This window comes from Neoarius graeffei, chromosome 6 (genome assembly GCF_027579695.1).
Source record: "Neoarius graeffei isolate fNeoGra1 chromosome 6, fNeoGra1.pri, whole genome shotgun sequence".
NCBI lineage: Eukaryota > Metazoa > Chordata > Actinopteri > Siluriformes > Ariidae > Neoarius > Neoarius graeffei.
The window spans coordinates 22,917,107-22,936,619 of NC_083574.1; the positions used below are offsets into that span (position 1 = coordinate 22,917,107).

General features: G+C 42.9%; 1 protein-coding gene across 1 annotated transcript in view; it reads right to left on the bottom strand.

Annotated features, from left to right (window-relative positions):
• LOC132887802 (segment polarity protein dishevelled homolog DVL-3) overlaps window positions 1–19,513 on the bottom strand; it is a 174,013-nt gene that overhangs the window by 80,642 nt on the left and 73,858 nt on the right. Inside the window, exon 2 of the mRNA XM_060923448.1 lies at window positions 4,247–4,316. Coding sequence (XP_060779431.1) covers window positions 4,247–4,316 — 70 coding nt within the window. The remainder of the gene's footprint in view (window positions 1–4,246; window positions 4,317–19,513) is intronic.

Consider the following 19,513-nt stretch of genomic DNA (forward strand, 5'->3'; position numbering starts at 1 on the left):
CCGTCTGAAGTTTGCCAATGACCATCTGGATGATCCAGAAGAGGCATGGGAGAAGGTCATGTGGTCAGATGAGACCAAAATAGAGCTTTTTGGTATAAACTCCACTCGCCGTGTTTAAAGAAAGAAGAAGGATGAGTACAACCCCAAGAACACCATCCCAACCATGAAACATGAGGGTGGAAACATCATACTTTGGGGGTGCTTTTCTGCAAAGGGGACAGGACGACTGCATTGTATTGAGGGGAGGATGGATGGGGCCATGTACCATGAGATTTTGGGCAACAACCTCCTTCCCTCAGTAAGAGCATTGAAGATGGGTCGTGGTGGGTCTTCCAGCATGACAATGACCCGAAACACACAGCCAGGGCAACTAAGGAGTGGCTCCGTCAGAAGCATTTCAAGGTCCTGGAGTGGCCTAGCCAGTCTCCAGACCTGAACCCAGTAGAAAATCTTTGGAGGGAGCCGAAACTCCGTGTTGCCCAGCCCCGAAACCTGAAAGATCTGGAGAAGCTCTGTATGGAGGAGTGGGCCAAAATCCCTGCTGCAGTGTGTGCAAACCTGATCAAGAACGACAGGAAATGTTTGACCTCTGTAATTGTAAACAAAGGTTTCTGTACCAAATATTAAGTTCTGTTTTTCTATTGTATCAAATACTTATTTCATGCAATAAAATGCAAATTAATTATTTAAAAATCATACAATGTGATTTTCTGGATTTGTTTTAGATTCTGTCTCTCACAGTTGAAGTGTACCTACGACAAAAATTACAGACCTCTCCATTCTTTGTAAGTGGGAAAACTTGCAAAATCAGCAGTGTATCAAATACTTATTGTCCCCACTGTATGTCCAATAAAACCAGGAGAACAAAACCATTAAAACAAACCTGAAACCAAAAATAAAAATACCAATTTTTTAAAATTGTTAGTGGAGCAATATCAGAAAGGAGTTCGACAGTGTAAAATTGCAAAGAGTTTGAACATATCATCATCTACAGTGCATAATATCATCAAAAGATTCAGAGAATCTGGAAGAATCTCTGTGCGTAAGGGTCAAGGCCGGAAAACCATACTGGGTGCCTGTGATCTTTGGGCCCTTAGACGGCACTGCATCACATACAGGCATGCTTCTGTATTGGAAATCACAAAATGGGCTCAGGAATATTTCCAGAGAACATTATCTGTGAACACAATTCACCGTGCCATCCGCCGTTGCCAGCTAAAACTCTATAGTTCAAAGAAGAAGCCGTATCTAAACATGATCCAGAAGCGCAGACGTCTTCTCTGGGCCAAGGCTCATTTAAAATGGACTGTGGCAAAGTGGAAAACTGTTCTGTGGTCAGACGAATCAAAATTTGAAGTTCTTTATGGAAATCAGGGACGCCGTGTCATTCGGACTAAAGAGGAGAAGGACGACCCAAGTTGTTATCAGCGCTCAGTTCAGAAGCCTGCATCTCTGACGGTATGGGGTTGCATTAGTGCATGTGGCATGGGCAGCTTACACATCTGGAAAGACACCATCAATGCTGAAAGGTATATCCAGGTTCTAGAGCAGCATATGCTCCCATCCAGACGACGTCTCTTTCAGGGAAGACCTTGCATTTTCCAACATGACAATGCCAAACCACATACTGCACCAATTACAGCATCATGGCTGCGTAGAAGAAGGGTCCGGGTACTGAACTGGTCAGCCTGCAGTCCAGATCTTTCACCCATAGAAAACATTTGGCGCATCATAAAACGAAGATACGACAAAAAAGACCTAAGACAGTTGAGCAACTAGAATCCTACATTAGACAAGAATGGGTTAACATTCCTATCCCTAAACTTGAGCAACTTGTCTCCTCAGTCCCCAGACATTTACAGACTGTTGTAAAGAGAAAAGGGGATGTCTCACAGTGGTAAACATGGCCTTGTCCCAACTTTTTTGAGATGTGGTGCTGTCATGAAATTTAAAATCACCTAATTTTTCTCTTTAAATGATACATTTTCTGTTTAAACATTTGATATGTCATCTATGTTCTATTCTGAATAAAATATGGAATTTTGAAACTTCCACATCATTGCATTCCGTTTTTATTTACAATTTGTACTTTGTCCCAACTTTTTTGGAATCGGGGTTGTAGTTTTCCTGATGCTGATAACTATTTTTTTTCCCCCCAGAAATTTGTTTTTAAAATGTTATTCTACAATATCGTAAGAAGGTGTGGCTACCCTTGGGAATGAAGTGACTGACAGACTTGGCTCTAAACAACTTACTAAATTCACCACAGAATTTACACTCATATACGTACTTATCTGAATTTTTCTAGACACATGCACCAATACAAACTGTCAGCCATTTCTGTTAAAAAAATCTGACCCTTTGAGAGGTTTTATAAGAAAAGGCTAGTTTAATTTTACTAGTTACCTATCCATATAGCCACCTTAATAGCTGTATTATTTCAGTATTAACATCCAGCCAGCCATCAAAATCTGTGCAAAAGCCATTTGTTCGACACACACTACCAATAACATTAGGCTGGAATTTATAAGCAGGCTAGTGAGTTTAAAGTGTACTCAGAAGATTGATGTCCACAAAGAAGACATTCTGGACCTTGGTACTGGGAGAAATGAGAGCGTGTATCTGACTTCAACTCCCATCTCGAGAGAGCAGACTCTGGTTCCAAATTTGACAACATGGTGGAGATATTTCGGCTTCATTTCTACAGAATCTGAGGCAATGGAGACACACGGTCCATGTGTTCTACAGTTCACGCCCATGGCTGGCTAGTGTCGCGATTGACAGGGAAGAGAGAGAGAGAGAGAGAGAGAATTTCAGTCCCTCCCACCCAGACAGCACGTCCATCAGAATCTGACTGATTTGTGAAAAGTGGGCAATCCAAAACAAACATTTAATCTATCATCCTGCAGTAAATCATGGATGACTGCCTGCACACAGGTTTATAACATCAGGCGGAGGAAATGAAGCTTGGAATGGAGGTGATGACGGTGATGTAAACCTGGCCCCACACTAGAGGATAAAAGGGCGGATATTTGGGTCTGATTTGCCCCTTCTGATCACTGCAGGGACATTCCTGATTCAAGACTGGTCGGAAGCGAGTACCTACCCAAATAATCCTGTAGTATGAGGGGCTTACAGACATAATAATAAAAAGTCACCGACTGGATCGGAGCCGCACCAATTTAGAATCGTAAATATCAAATGTTTGATATTTACAACTCGAAATCATGTAGTGTGAAAGGAACAGCGATGGACTCTTGAACAGAGATTGAGCTGACTGGGAAAGCGTTGTGTTTAGCACGGTATCTCCAGGGCAGTGGAAGGCTGGAAAATGTATAAAAATAACTACATTTCTAATGATTATGTGTTTCACTCCCCTCCATCAGTGTACATAACAACGTGAGCTTGTAGCAGTAGTTTGCACAAGCTCACCTCCAGCTCACACTGCAAAATGTGTAAGGGCGGGTGTCCATACAGTGTTTTTTTCCCCTTGAGCACCAGAGTCTCAGTTGTTCCCAATGAGGAGAGAGCAGTGCATTCTTTTACTTTTTTTTTTCAGAGCGCTCCATTCCTCACCCCGATTCCAAGTCCCTGGAATCACCACTCTGAAATTGTTCAATATAATCGCCAAGTGTGTGGTTCTGCGTCTCGACTCGATCGTCTGGTCTGTGGGTTCTTGTGATTAAAATCTTAAGAAACTGGTTAAGGCTCTCATTCTGTCTGTGGACTCCAACATTTTTTTAATTGGTTAAGAGTTGAAAATCCTCTTGTGTGCACCAGGCCTAAGTGATTAGTACAGCTTAATCCTGCACAAACTGAGAAAGGACACAAGCTAGCAAAGAAAAACGATCAGTTTTGATTTCAGGTTGTCGTTAACAGCTGCACACTCAGACGCTCATAATAAACGGCTAAACACAATGAAAAACATCAGGTTTAATAATGTGCATGTGATCATGCGTTATGTCTGTAAAAGCTAATGGATTTTATTTTGGATGGTAAAATATGTTCTCAAAGCCAGGAATATAATTTGTATAATCCTCTACAGTTATCATTTTATGCTGTGCATTCCACATCAAATTACGTAATGGGTTCAGCTCTCAAACCAGTGGATATGCTGGTCAGTTAGTAAAGAGTCTATTCTATAAAAGAGAGGGAGGGAGAGAGAGAGAGAGAGAGACGGACAGACAGAGAGAGAGACAGACAGACAGACAGATTGTTGTGGGGCATCACATGAACATTTACTCACCCATGACACTACACGGCCGTTGAAACATGGCAGCTTGGCGTTATCATCCGATATCTCTTCCTTCACAACCCTGTTATAAGACAAGAAAGAGAGAAGGGGAAAGAAACAAAAGAAATGCCAAGAGGCAAAAAAAAAAAACAGAAGAGAAGGGGGGAAAGATAACCAGAAGAGGAGAGAAACAAAAGAGAAGAGAAAAGAGAAGCAGAAGAGAAGAAATCAGAAGAAAAGATAAAGAAAGTCAGAAGAGGAGAGAAGAAAAAGAGAAGAAAAAAGAAAAAAGGGAAAGAAGGGAAGAAACAAAAGAAATGCAAAGAGAAGAGACACAAAAGAGAATAAAATCAGGAGAGAGAAACAAAAGAGAAGGTAAAAGAGAAAATCAGAAGAGGACAGAAGCAAAAGAAAAAGAGAAACAGAAGAGAAGAAAAGCAGAGAAGAGAAGGAAAAATGGAGAATAAAATCAGAAGGGGAGAGAAGCAAAAGAAAAGAGAAGAGGATCAAAAAAGAGAAACAGAAAATAATTCATTAATAACAGAAACTGGATGTACCTTTGAAACAATAATGTCGAACTCTACAACATTTAATGTGCTGCTTGAAGCCCAAACCATGTTTGTCATCCCAAACAGCTAGCTGACTAGTTAACTGCAACTGTTAGACTAGCAGGACTGCAGTATTTCAGCAGTTTATTTAACATCCTCTCACAATCCAGCAGAAAACCCAAGAATCTGTTCATCAGTTAAACGAGTTGTGTTATTTCAGGAGCGAGCCTCGGGCTTTATATCAGAACATCACAAGCCGAGCTCAGACAGAACAGTCTCGAAATCTGCTTTTTTTTTTAAACTTTGTTTATTGGGTTTTGCAGACGTATACAATTGTATTGAAACATTTACAAAGAATTAAGTATATATTCTTTATTTTTAGACAATAAAAAAAAGGGGGAAAGAAAAAAACAAAAGCAAAAAAAAAAAAAAAAAAGGGACAGGCACATCAGTCAGGTAACAGTAAACAGCAATAAACATAGCAACAGACATCCCAAGTCAGAGTAATGGCACCTCTCTTAGCTGCCTCAGTCGTGTCAGTCAGTTAGGGGCGAGTGAAAGATCTGTCCTCATAACGAATTGAAAGAATGGGCCCCATAATTTCCCAAATTTACTGGAGCAGCCAGTCAAAGACAGTCTAATTTTCTTCAACTTCAGAAAATAAAGGGCGTCTCTAATCCAGTGGGCGTGACTGGGCGGAATCATTGATTTCCAATTAATTACAATTAATCTTCTGGCTAGCAAGGTAGCAAAAGCAAGTACATCCTTTTTGGACTTAGAAAGGGAAGGGGAAGGGGGGACAACCCCAAACAGTGCACTCAGAGAATTTGGTTTTATTTTTTCCCCCAACTACCTCTGACAGGGTATTAAAAATCTCAACCCAATAATTATGTAGAGACGGACAATGCCAGAACATATGTATAAGGTTTGCAGGAGATTGCTGACACCTATCACAAGTTGGAATTACACCATCATAAATTTTAGCTAGTCAAGCCTTAGTGTAATAGGTATGGTGTACAACTTTACACTTAATAAGACTGTGTCTAGCGCAAATAGAAGATTTATGTACCCGTCTCAAAATCTCTGTCCAGACTTCCTCTGATAACTCCACCCCCAGGTCCTCCTCCCAGAGTGACTTTATTAAGCCTAGGGGCTCTGAACGTAAAAGATTAATTTGATTATAGATATATGAGATAGAGCCTTTAAGAGTAGGAATTGGCGTCAGGAAGCCATCCAAAGCAGAGTCAGAGGGCAAATTAGGAAAGCTAGGGAATGTGCCCTGAACAAAACTGCAGACTTGTAAATATCTAAAGAAGTGCTGCTTAGGAAGTGAGAATTTAACTAAAAGTTGCTGAAAAGAAGCAAAAACATCATCAATATACAGGTCTTTGAAGTTATGAATACCAAGATTCATCCACCTTAAGAAAACACTGTCTATGAGGGAAGGAGGAAAAGCATGGTTAGCTGCTAGTGGTGCATAAACAGAGTATGTCTGTAGACCAAAGTGGCGCTTAAACTGGACCCAAATCCTAAGTGAGGCCTTAACAATCACATTCTTGGTGTAGGGAAAAGTGGAGGAGTGGATAGGGGAGTGCACTAGGGGTTTCAAGGTCACTGGTTTTGCTGAACTTGCCTCCATAACCAGCCATGCTGGGGGAGGATCAAAAGCCTCATATTGAAGCCAGTGCTTAAGAATCCTGATATTGGTGGCCCAATAATAGAACCTAAAATTTGGCAGGGCCAGCCCTCCCAGTGGCTTCGGCCTTTGTAAATATTGTTTGCGCAGCCTAGGAACCTTCTGGTTCCAGATAAATTCAGAGATCAGGCTATCTAGTTTACGGAAAAAAGACTGGGGGAGGAAGAGTGGTACGCACATTCATTTTAACAGAATTGACACGTGCAATCAAAGACATATTAAGCAGAGACCATCGTTCAAAGTCTTTCTGGATTCGGGTCAACAGGGGGGCAAAGTTAGCTTTGTAGAGGTCTTCAAATTTGTGTGTAACATGAATTCCAAGATATACAAAACTATGTTGAGCGACTTTAAAGGGAAAGTTTTCCAGGGGATACTTCTTAGCAGCAGGGTTAATGGGAAATATCTCGCTTTTGTTTAAATTTAATTTATATCCAGAAATTTGAACAAATGAATGAAGAGTGGCAAGAGCAGCGGGAACTGAGACAGGCAGGTTGGAAACATATAAAAGTAGGTTATCTGCATAAAGGGAAACTCTCAGCTGAATATCATTTCTAAATATGCCTGTAATAAGGTGATTGGACCGAAGGGCTATCAAGAGAGGTTCAATAGCGATTGCGAATAATAGAGGGCTCAAAGGGCAACCCTGTCTAGTAGAGCGATATAGGCGAAAATATTCTGATTGGATATTATTCGTCCTAATTGAGGCTTGTGGGGCTGAATAAAGCAACTTAATCCATGAAATAAAACTATTCTTAAAACCAAATTTCTCCAAGACATAGAAGAGGTAATCCCACTCAACTCTGTCAAATGGCTTTTCAGCGTCTAATGATATCACAGCTTCATGGGTGTCAGAAGAGGAGACATTGTAAAGTACATTGAACAAATGTCTAAGGTTAGAGAAGGAGTGCCTATTTCGAATGAACCCCGTTTGGTCCAAGGAAATGACGGAAGGGAGGATGGATTCCAGACGTAATGCTAATAGTTTGGATAACAATTTAAAATCAACATTCAATAAACTTATTGGACGATAAGAGGTGCAGGCTAGCACGTCCTTGCCTTTTTTTTAGGAGAAGGGAAATGGAGGCTTGATTGAGAGTTTGAGGAAGGCGGCCGGATTCAAATGATTCATTGAACATATTCAATAACAAAGGGGCAAGCTTGTGCCAGAACTTTTTGAAAAATTCGGAAGGAAAGCCATCTGGCCCAGGACTTTTCCCATTTTGCAGAGATGATGCAGCTGTATTAATCAGTGGTGGTGTAGCTCCGGACCCAGTTTTGGGCGTCAGTTCCCTCCAGGCCTTGGGTCGCCATGGGTGATGCCTGTGCTCCCAGCTATGGACTGCAGTGAGCTCGTTGCTCATTTTAACATCGTGGTTGTCCAGCGCTCTGTGCTTTAGTTCTTTGCGTGATGTTCTGAGCGATGTTGCTCGGTGGCGTCGCGGCAGCTGTGCAGGCGGTTTGGGACACACCAGCGCTCTGCGTGGCGGTGCTGCTGTGCTCGCTTTGTGGATCCATGGCGTGGTGTTCGAGCGATGTTGCTGGCGGCATCACGGTGGCTGTGCAGGATTTGTTTTCGTGCGCCTTTTGGTGGGACTGTGGCTGCTACACCACTGGAATGACATCCTGACCTATTTGGTGGACTTTTTTTTTCTTTTTTTTGTCTGTTTGTTTTCTGTCTATAATTGTAAAGCGACCTTGGGTTTTTAGAAAGGCGCTATAAAAATTGAACATATTATTATTATTATTATTATTATTATTAAGTTCAGTGATAGTAATTGGCCTCTCTAACTCTTCCGCAGCTGGTTGATCGAGTGAGGGAATGTCCAAATTTTCAAAGAAACTGTCAAAATCAGGAGTGGTATCTTGATCAGATGAATAGAGAGACTTCTAAAATTCCTTAAACATTATTAATTTCCATGGGTTCAGTGGTGATCTGCAAATTAATCTGAATTTGAGGGATATGGTGAGATGTAGATGCCTGACGTAATTGGTGTGCTAACAATTTACTAGCCTTATCTCCATGCTCATAGAACTGGGACCTCGTTTGTAGGAGAAGTTCAGTGGTACGGTGTGTCGTTAAGGCATCGAATTCTGACTGTAGACAGAGGCGCTCTTTATATAGCTCTGGAGTTTTGTAAGTAGCGTACAACCTGTCGAGTTCAGATATGCGTTGCGTCAGCTTAGTTAATTTCTCCCTCCTGAGTTTCTTCTCATATCCTGCGTAGGAGATTATCTCCCCCCTGATGTATGCCTTTAAGGCCTCCCAAAGTACTGAGGCAGAAACATCGGGTGTTTTATTCAAGCTCACAAAGAAGTCAATTTGTTGTGAGACAAAGTTAACAAACTCCTCATTTAAAAGAAGGCGTGTATTAAGACGCCATGGCGCATGCGTATTAAAGCTCTTAATGAAAATATCCATAGAAATAGGGGCATGATCGGAAATAACAATAGCATCATATTTACAATTAGATACCGATGAGAGAAATCTATTATCAACCAAAAAATGGTCAATGCGGGCAAAAGTGTGATGGACATGAGAGAAAAATGAATATTCCCTCTTAGAAGGGTTACAAAAGCGCCAGACGTCGGTGACAGCAAATTCCTCCATAAAGGACTGGATTACTTTAGCTGATTTCGATGAAGCGCAAGCTCTGAGGGAGGAACGGTCCAGCTGAGGGTCAAGCCAGCAATTAAAGTCTCCACCTAGTATTAAGTGGTGTGATGACAAATCAGGGAGAGTTAGAAAAAGGCGTTTAAAGAAAGCATCATCGTCAAAATTGGGAGCATAAATATTAGCCAAGACCACCCGGATGTTATGAATCTGACCAGCAACTATAACAAATCCACCATTAGGGTCAGAGATAGTACTTGAATGCACAAAAGGAACAGATTTATGTAACAAGATAGCTGCACCCCTAGATTTGCCTTGAAATGAGGAATGGTAAGCCTGACCTACCCATCCCCTCCTCAATTTAGGTGGTGTTTACATTAGACCGTATCAGTGGATCATCAGATTAACGTTTTTAAAACGATTCGCGTGCACACAACACCACCAATACACGATTCGCGTGCACACAGCAACGCCAATACACGGATACGCTAATCACATGACTAATTAGACGGCACGTCACATGATCCCAGTGCATAACGGGCATGCGCAAGTCACTCACCACTTGCAAGTGGAAGGATGGCAAGCGAACACCTTCTCCAGCAGATAAACACACCTGGCTGTGATGTTTATGTTCTCACTGAGTTTAAGCGCCTGAAGGAGGTAAATAAGTTGAAATGTGTAAATAAACCTCAGTGCGGCTCAGCGCTTCCTCCTGCGCTCCAAATCACTCCGCCCTGAACAGCGAGTGCCCTCTGGAGGGTGCGCACTCCGGCCCTGCGCAGCTCACAGAGCGCGTGAGTGAAGCGCACGAGCAGTGATTCGGGACTGAGCCGCTGTGTGTGTGATCCCAACGCCAGCGAATCAGGAAGGTGGATGTCACAGTGACGTTGTCCAATGACGACGTCAGCTAGAGCTCAGCACTGCGTTTCCTCGTTCCTCAATGTTTACACAGCATCGGATCAGATACGAACTGGGTTGAATACGTGGGCCCTGGTGGATTCAAGTTGTTCCGCTTGTGGAGTCGTTTCCCGGCGTTTTATTGTGCACGGATAGTGCATCCGCGACGAAAACGAGACGGATACGGTCTAATGTAAACACCACCTTAGAGTGGTCTGAGACCTTGAGGTGAGTTTCTTGCAAAAAAATTACATGGGCCCCAAGATGGTAAAGATGGTGCAGTATCTTACTTCGTTTTATAGGATTATTGAGCCCTTTGCAGTTAAAACTCGTGAATCTAATGTCACCCACTGGATGATGTTGTTACATTAGATGGGATCATGGCTAGGTAACAATAGTATTATGTAATAGTGATGATCTGAAGCAAAACTGAAAACAAAAACTTGACTGATGTAAAACAAACAGAAAGAAAGAAAAACAGAAACAAACATAACACACACATACCCAGGGCCGCTGACAGCTTTGGCTGGGCCCGGGACAAAATGCTCTGAATGGGCCCCCCCCCGGGCCAACCCACACACACACACCTCTTTTATCCCAGTCTCTACTCACTCCAACCCTTAAATGACAGGTATTCAAAAAGGTATTCCTAAACTCGTGGATAGTCTGCTATAATCACGCACTTGGGGTGCTCTTGAAGGAGCAGCGATGGACGGGGGATTTCGGGCAGGGCTGGGGGCGAACACAGTATACTGTGCGTGCATACTGTCCAGTGTGAAAAGCAGAGAAGAACACACCGCTCGAGAAATTGCGGGATATAATTGCAGGCTAATGTGAATATTCTTAGCTTCAATCAGATATATGAAACACAATGTTATTAAGCCATTGTGGTTATGAAATGATTCAATGCCCTGTGCGTTTGATATGGTGTTCAGTGTGACTTGCTCTCCCCTCGTTTGTAACATGAATTGCGTGCCGCGCGTGCCTTGGTTGGGGTTACTTTACGGGGCTGGAAAAAGTTGGCTGTGTCTTACCTGGCTCAGCTGCCCCACTGCCTTTGCTAGTACCTGCTGCATCATCCGAATCTTTTTTTAAAATATTTATGCAGTGAGCCCCTGAGTCTCTTGGTTTCTTCCTCTCTTTTTCTCTTTTCTTTTCTTTGCTCCTGACTTGTGCATGTTGGCAAATGGCACGCACGCTGATTGTCGAAGCGCTATGATCGAACGATGTCGTTTTTTTCCCCTTAATCAAAGAGTCAGACCAAACCATTTTTGCATTAGGGGTGGTAGGGGGTTCTTGACGCCTTTTTCAAAGACAATAAAGGCAAAATATCTAGAAATCATTTATTGAATGCAAATATAGCACATTTCTCCCCCAAATCAACACATTTTGAAATGAAATAAAATAATTTAATCGCAACTTCATGAGAGCCCAGTTCTGGGCCCTCCCCATTCCTGGGCCCAGGACAACATACCCGTTTGTCCCCCCCTGTCTGTGGGCCTGCATATACCTTTCCCTTCCCACCCACACGAACTTTAGCAGAAGCATCCCCCCAAACGAGATGCGCGCAAAATACCCCCTTAAGCAACCAATCTGTCACACCACTTATAGTTCTGAAAAAAACCTATACCAAACAGCTAATGAACTACAACCACTTAGGCGTTAGAAATGTGACATGAAGTTACGTCAATGAAATTACACTGTAATAAATGTACTAAGAATTAAGCCGGGTAGCTAAAGCTGACTATTAAATCAATACATAAAACAATCTTATCGAACAATAATGTGAAGAAAAGAGACAAACAAACAAACAAAAAAAACCTTGCAGCATCTCACAATCAATTGTGATAAATCAAAAGGGCACCTACGGTGCTACAGTTTTTACCTGAGGTATTCCTGTATTCCAATCAAATAGCCACCATAAGCCAAGTTAGGGAAACTCGAGAAAGCAAGGAGTAAACAAGAAAACAAAATCAGTGTCACCTCAGAACTGTAGCTCACTGAACACATTAAGAAACCAAGGCAACCCTGGTGAGGAGCAAATGTAGTCCTCAAGGCCAGCAGCAATAACAGCAAAACATCCAGTTAACATGTCAGCTAAATAGTGTCCAGGGTGACTCCCTTTTTAATATTCTTTTCAATGAAGTTCAGCGCCAATGTCGGATCCTCAAACCTGTGGGTCTGTCCGCTGGGCAGAGTGATGCGTAGCATTGCCGGGTAAAAAAGACCAAACCTGACGTTCGGGCAGGAATGGAGCTCCTTTTTTACTGCAGCAAAGGCGGCCCGCTTTTTGGCCACCACCGGGGTGAAGTCGGGGAAGATCGAGATCCTCCTGCCCATGTAGGAAAGAGGGGAAGCTTCTCCGGCTCGGTGCAGAATTTGGTTCCGGGCTTGAAACAGGCTCACCCGAATAACGAGTGGACGAGGGGGCTCGCCATCCTTAGGCGTGGCACATAGAGTGCGATGAGCCCGGTCCAGCATAGGTTTATTGTCAAGACCAAGTAAGTCTTGTTGGAGCTGGGCTGTGAACTCGGTGGGACGAGGACCCTCTGTGCCCTCAGGCAGGCCCATTAGGCGAACATTATTCCACCTTGAATGACTCTCCAGGTCCTTGCACTTCTTTGACAGGGAGTCAACAGTGGTGGTTAGCTTGCTAACATTAGCTCGGAGGTCGGATAGCTCCCTGTCGTTAGCATTCGCCGAGCGCTCGAGGTCCGCGATCACTTCGCCATATGAAGCGAGTCTGTTCTCAAAGGGCTCCAAAGCCGCCAAAATCTCTCTTTTAACTGCTGCTGAGATGGTGGTTTCAAACTTACTGAGGATGTCCGAGCGCATTTCATCAATCATATACCTCATGTTCAACAACAAGGTGGCATTAGCATCTGGCTGATCTGGGGATTGTGGTTGAGGTGATAGCCGGGACTTGCTGCGGCCTGCTTTAGTCGCGTCGCCTCTCCCACGGCATGCCATCATAGAGTGCCCACAAGGGAAAAAAGTTTACATAAAGTGAAAGGCTGCAATAATAGAGCTTAACGCTGGCAAAACAAATAAAAAGTGTAATATAAAAGTGTAAAAAAAAGTCACATTCCAGTGGAGCCTGTGCGAAACACGTCCTACATGTACCTCACTCCCACAGCGACCCCGAAATCTGCTTTTAATGCAAGTACAGGAAAAAAAAAGTCATAGCTTAAAATAATAATTTAGCACTGTGTTTATGAATTCGCCCCCCAAAAAATAACTTTAATTTAATCAGAAATAAAATAATTCAATTACTCTACATTTTATTTGACAAGGTTACACAAGTGTACTACAGCACAGCAAATGAAGCAGTAACACTCAGGTCAATTTACACACACACCCAATTTAACTTGGACTAAACAGTTTCTAGCACACACACACACACACACACACACCCCTTCCCCCTTCCCAGCTGCTCCTAAAAAGGTGTTGACCTTGAATGACCTGTGTTGTCCTGGAAACCACCATCAAGGAGACGAACTGAGCGAAGACGCGTGATGTATTAATAATAGAAGTGTGTATAACGATCACGGTACTGGTCATGCATTATAAATCAAAACTTTAAATCACATCCATGCTTTCAGATACACAAACAGTACTATCATACGTGTGTGAAGGAAGATGGATGGAACATCTCTCTCTCTCTCTCTCTCTCTCTCTCGATGGAGAGACACAAGTATCCAGGTGCACAAGAAGAATCATAACAAATCAAATCGAATCATAACTCGCCCATAGGTTCATGATGGTATTCATGATGGAAAATATTCAAGAGTTAAGCAACGGCAGATTTGGAAACTTGAACTGTGCATGCAGATGCTCATTTTCACAGGACGGCCAGTGAGCATCTGATATGCCTACTAAAAGCACTAAAGATGCTACGAAGTTTGGTCTAAAACTATTCAAAGGTAAGGTGGAATTATGATCCATTTTATCTATTTCAAAACAAGTTATTTTATGTGAGTCGGCATAGATAAGTGACAAGTCTGCACGAATTACATTTGCATGACGCTTTTGAAGATCGAAATAAATGATTTTTTTTTTTTATAAAATTTTTTAGGGCGGCACGGTGGTGTAGTGGTTAGCGCTGTCGCCTCACAGCAAGAAGGTCCTGGGTTCGAGCCCCGGGGCCGGCGAGGGCCTTTCTGTGTGGAGTTTGCATGTTCTCCCCGTGTCCGCGTGGGTTTCCTCCGGGTGCTCCGGTTTCCCCCACAGTCCAAAGACATGCAGGTTAGGTTAACTGGTGACTCTAAATTGACCGTAGGTGTGAATGTGAGTGTGAATGGTTGTCTGTGTCTATGTGTCAGCCCTGTGATGACCTGGCGACTTGTCCAGGGTGTACCCCGCCTTTCGCTGGGATAGGCTCCAGCTTGCCTGCGACCCTGTAGAAGGATAAAGCGGCTAGAGATAATGAGATGAGATTTTTTTAAACAATCACCTGTGTTTTTATACTAAAACATTTATCCGCCTCAGGATCAGTGAATATCGGTGAATGAGAACCCCGATTTTGATCTCGGTTATTATTCACCAATATTCACTTCACCTTCAGCTAATTGTTAATTAGATATGTTCACTAACTAGCAAGCTTAGCCTGTTAATTCTTAGTTAGCAAGCCAACTTCACTGATATGATTATTAGTTACTTGGCTGATATGAAATTATGACTGCAAAGCTCCAACGAAGCTCCTCGGACCAATCATCTCTCCTAATTATTTGTAATCTGGTATTAAGGAACATCGTAAGTAGTAAAGAGTGACGTATTTCAGCCAATCACCACGTTGATTTATGACTAATGTTGCACATACTTGGAGTAAGTTTTAGGTTATAAATTAAGGCTACGTTAAAGGGGAGACATTATGAAAAACTCATTTTTTCAGTGTTTGTGCACATACATTTGGGTATCTGGGGTACCACCCAACCTACAAACTTCAAAGAGCCATTCAGATTTGGCTTTTGTCCACATGTCAAAAGAGGAGCATATTAGAATTATACCGTCCCCACCTGAGTATCTCCACCCACAGTTTAGGAACTACCTTGGTGAAGTAGTGCCATTTTTTTTTCTCGCATTCTCGGGATCTGCTAGCATTATGTCGAAATGAGCCAATCATGGGAACTGATCTGTTATCAACTGGATACAGCAGGACACACCATTACATCACCCCCCAGCCTCAGAGGACAGAAGAACGGAGACGACTGAATTTATTTTTGAAGACAATGTCGGGGGGAGGGGGACTTAGTGTGTGGTAGCCACTTTCTGCCTGACTACTGCCCCTTTTCCACCAAAGCAGTTCCAGGGCTGGTTCGGGGCCAGTGCTTAGTTTGGAACCGGGTTTTCTGTTTCCACTGACAAAGAACTGGCTCTGGGGCCAGAAAAACCGATTCCAGGCTAGTACCAACTCTCTGCTGGGCCAGAGGAAAGAACCGCTTACGTCAGCAGGGGAGGGGGGGGAGGGGGGGCGGAGTTGTTAAGACCAACAACAATAACAAGACCGCGAAAGATCGCCATTTTTAAGCAACGAGAAGCAGCAGCTGTACAAACGCTTAGTCATCCATTATTATTATTATTGTTGTTGCTGCTGCTGCTTCTTCCGTGTTGTTTTTGCTTTGATATTCGCGCCAAGGTTTATGTAAACGTAGCGCCGTAACTGACGTATACAGCGACGTAACTGACGTATACAGCGACGTAATGACGTATACAGCGACGTAATGACGTATACAGCGACGTAATGACGTGGCTCCGCTAAGCACCGCGAGCAATGGAAAAGCAAACTGGTTCTCAGCTGGCTCGCAAGTTGAACGAGTTGTGAACCAGCACTGGCCCCGAACCAGCCCTGGAACCGATTTGGTGGAAAAGGGGTATACTAGACCAATCTGGACCAGTACAACAAAAGTGTTCCTAAAAGAGGGATCAATACCAACTGTCTATGGCAAAACTGCAGGCGAGGGAAATGGAAGTATTTAAAAAATAATTACATTGTGTGTTTCTCTGGCTGGTTAGCACAAGCTAATTCTAAGAACTGAGGTAATAGATGCATGCTAATTTTCTCGAAAGTTATTGGTGTTATTTGCTACAGGACCCACAATCCCATGAACACTATTCCTCTGTTAGTTGAATATCTGTAACTTTATCTTATCCATCTTTTCCATTTTCTTCCCAAGGTTCAGGAGAAACAGTCGCCATGGTAGCACAAAGCTGTACTCGTGTCGGCACAATGCACAGAAGTGGGGGTGGGGCGAACAGTGGCTCATTAACATTTCTGGACAGGACTGTTGAGACAATTTGAGAAGGAAGCTGTGGTACTTTATCCTTGTGGTATTTTGACCGAATCATGTCACAGATATTTCATTCAGACCTCAGGGAACTGTGTCGACTTTTGGAAAAGGAGTAGAATACGTCACCTTTGAAACAGTCACTTGTTGCAAGTGTAAAATTGTTCAGTAAACTCGAATACAGTGGCCATTTACATCCAAACTAGACTTGGACAGAATGCATGCTGCAGGCCTGTTGAATTTTATTACGTCAGCATGTCTGTTTGAGATGCTCAACACCACAACACTAGTTAAGGCAAGTGTGTAGAGATGCACCGGTCAATCGGCCGCCGATCAAAAAGGCCGGTTTTCTATCCAATCGGCCCAATCGGTGACCGGCCGGTCACTGTCGTCATTTCCGGTTTTTGGCCGGTCACGCTGACACGCATGCGCAGCAGCTCAACGCGGACGGCTCAAAACTGAACCAAAGCAAAACAAAGATGTCGTTGATCTGGACATATTTTACCGTGTGCCAGGACGAACCGAAACAGGCTATGTGTAATGCTTGTAAGTCTAAAGTAAGCCGTGGAGGATCAACGCCTAAGACTTATGGAACAACCAACTTAAGACGCCACTTGGAAAAGAAACACCCATGCTTGTTTAGCAAGTATAAAGAAGACACGGCTGCTAGTGCTAAGACTAAGAGGGATGTACCTGAGTCACAGCAACAACACCCCACCGTCGCCCCTATGTTCGACACGAGTGTTGAGAAGTCTAATGCCACCACTCGAAAAATAATGGAGTACATGGCACTGGACGACCAGCCGTTCAGCGTAGTGCAGGATAAAGGCTTCGTCAACCTGATTAAAAACACCTGAGTCCACGGTACAAATTACCAAGTAGGCGATACTTTTCTGATACAGCGCTGCCAGAGTTGTTTGAGAAGGTTTCAAGCCATATACGCAAGCTACTCAACGCCACCAAATCTCCGATCAGTTTCACGACGGACATTTGGACTTCTAACGTGAGCTTAATGTCAATGTTGAGTCTGACCGCTCAATGGCTGGATGATGAATTTGAGCTACATCAATGTTATTTTTTTATTTAGAGATGTCAAGAGAGGTCAAATGCAAATGTTAAAAATGTTATGAGAACCAGTTTCAATTGACAAGAGCATGTGGTGCACTTTATTTTTTTTATCCTAGGCCTATATTAAATCCTGCACTTATTATGTGAAAAGAAATAAAAGGCCTAAAATGTGATTTACTTAGAGAACCAGTTTTCAAGTGTGCATGGTGCACTTTATCTTTTGTTTGTCTTAATATTTTAGTTTTTTTCCTATATTGACCTGTAAACTGGACTGAATGTTATGGTCAGTGTTCTAAATAAATCTGCTCAGGGGGCACTGTTGAAACTCACTATATCTTATTTTTGATGTTTTATTCTCAAGCCAAGTAAACATGGTGTCTATTGTATGATTATAATGATTTCTTAGATAGAAAATCGGTATCGGTAAAACCGGTTTTGGCAGGTCAGACCCCCTCAAAAACCGGAAATCGGTATCGGCCAAGAATTTTGCAATCGGTGCATCTCTACAAGTGTGTGATGATTTATTGTAGGTCAACTACAGTATGTCAACTATTCATGCTGAACATGCACCTCTGATCTCCAATTAGGGCTAAAGCCTTTGTAAACCACTTCATAGCATCATATTTGGCTTTAACCAACAGAAGCCAAACATTCTATGTCACAGTAACTAAAAGTATTGACAAACCTGCATCTGCAAGTGAATTTGTTGGACAGGCAGTCACATGACTGCATAATATTACACAATAAGTCTCACTTTCTGCCTCCTACTTAGAGGAATATTATGTAGTACACCATATACCATATATAATGGGCAAGAACACATTATACAGTATACACCATGTGTATGCAACAAAGCTTTCCCCAGAGCAAATTTGGGCTTTTTTTTTGGGGGGGGGGGGGGGGGTCCTGGCAACAGCAACATAATGTCCATGACTCAAGCAGCCACTCCCCCAACTGAAACTGGGACAGTCAGAGGAACGAACATAATCCTCAGCGGCTCGCCTAGCAGTGGCCAAACCCTAAATGTCTGCCTGAGAGATTAGAGTCAACTATAATAATGCGCCTCTAACAGCCTCACTTCCTCCCATCTCCACATCTTTCACCTCCCGGTTTTACACCCTACTATTACAGCCATTACATCTTATAAGACTGTACTAGTTAATGTAGCTCTAGACAGCTATTAATCACAGTCTGGGGCAATTACTTTCAATACACGGCGCTTTCTGTATCCAGCACATCCTGTCAATTGTGCTTCTCTTGAATTTTCATATCATGAGAATTGCCCACTTTTTACCTTTTCGACTGTACATACTACTAAAATGCAACTATAATTAGAATTGTGCACTAACTGTAAATGCATTCCTTACCGTTAAAAGGCAAAAGAAGGGTAAGCTGATTAATTATATTGACAGTCATTTTATTATCACTCCCTCCATAACATGATTGCTAAAAACCAGGGAGGTTGAAGGCTAACGCATGCTTCCTCTAAGCCACCTGAAGCTAACCAACCACTGCTGTACATGCTGCATCACAGGACAGCATCAAAACACTTCGGGGCAAGTGCTATCTACCCTCTTCTACATACATGAGCTCACAGATGACCACAAGGTAGTAGCTAGTGTTGCTGTGATTGACAGTGCAACAAGAGAATGTCATGCTATGCCATTGGGTGGCATGGTGGTGCAGTGGTTAACGCTCACAGCAAGAAGACTCTGGGTTCGAACCTCATGGCCGACAGGGGCCTTTCTGTGTGGAGTTTACATGTTCTCCCAGCGTCTGCGTGGGTTTCCTCTGGGTGCTCTGGTTTCCTCCCACAGTTCAAAGACATGCAGATTAAGTACAATGGGGCCACTCTAATTGGTGCAAGCTTTAGTAGTTTATCTCACTATGGCAAAGCTAAATAAATTAAAAAATTAAATCCCTCCCACCCAAAGTGTATAGCCAATTTTGCTTCAGCCATGGATAGCGTCATCAGTTTTCAAACTCATGGTCTCCTAGTGAAAGGCCAAATGCTTTACTTTGGCGCCACTTTAGAGCAACATATTTCCTTTTGAACCAGGAAGTCCGAATAACAGCATGAAGAAGTGCTTAACTAATTTACACAACAGCAAACAATGCTCAAGATACACCACACCCCTGCCAAATCTAAACAAATCTAACTGTAGCTTAGTGAAC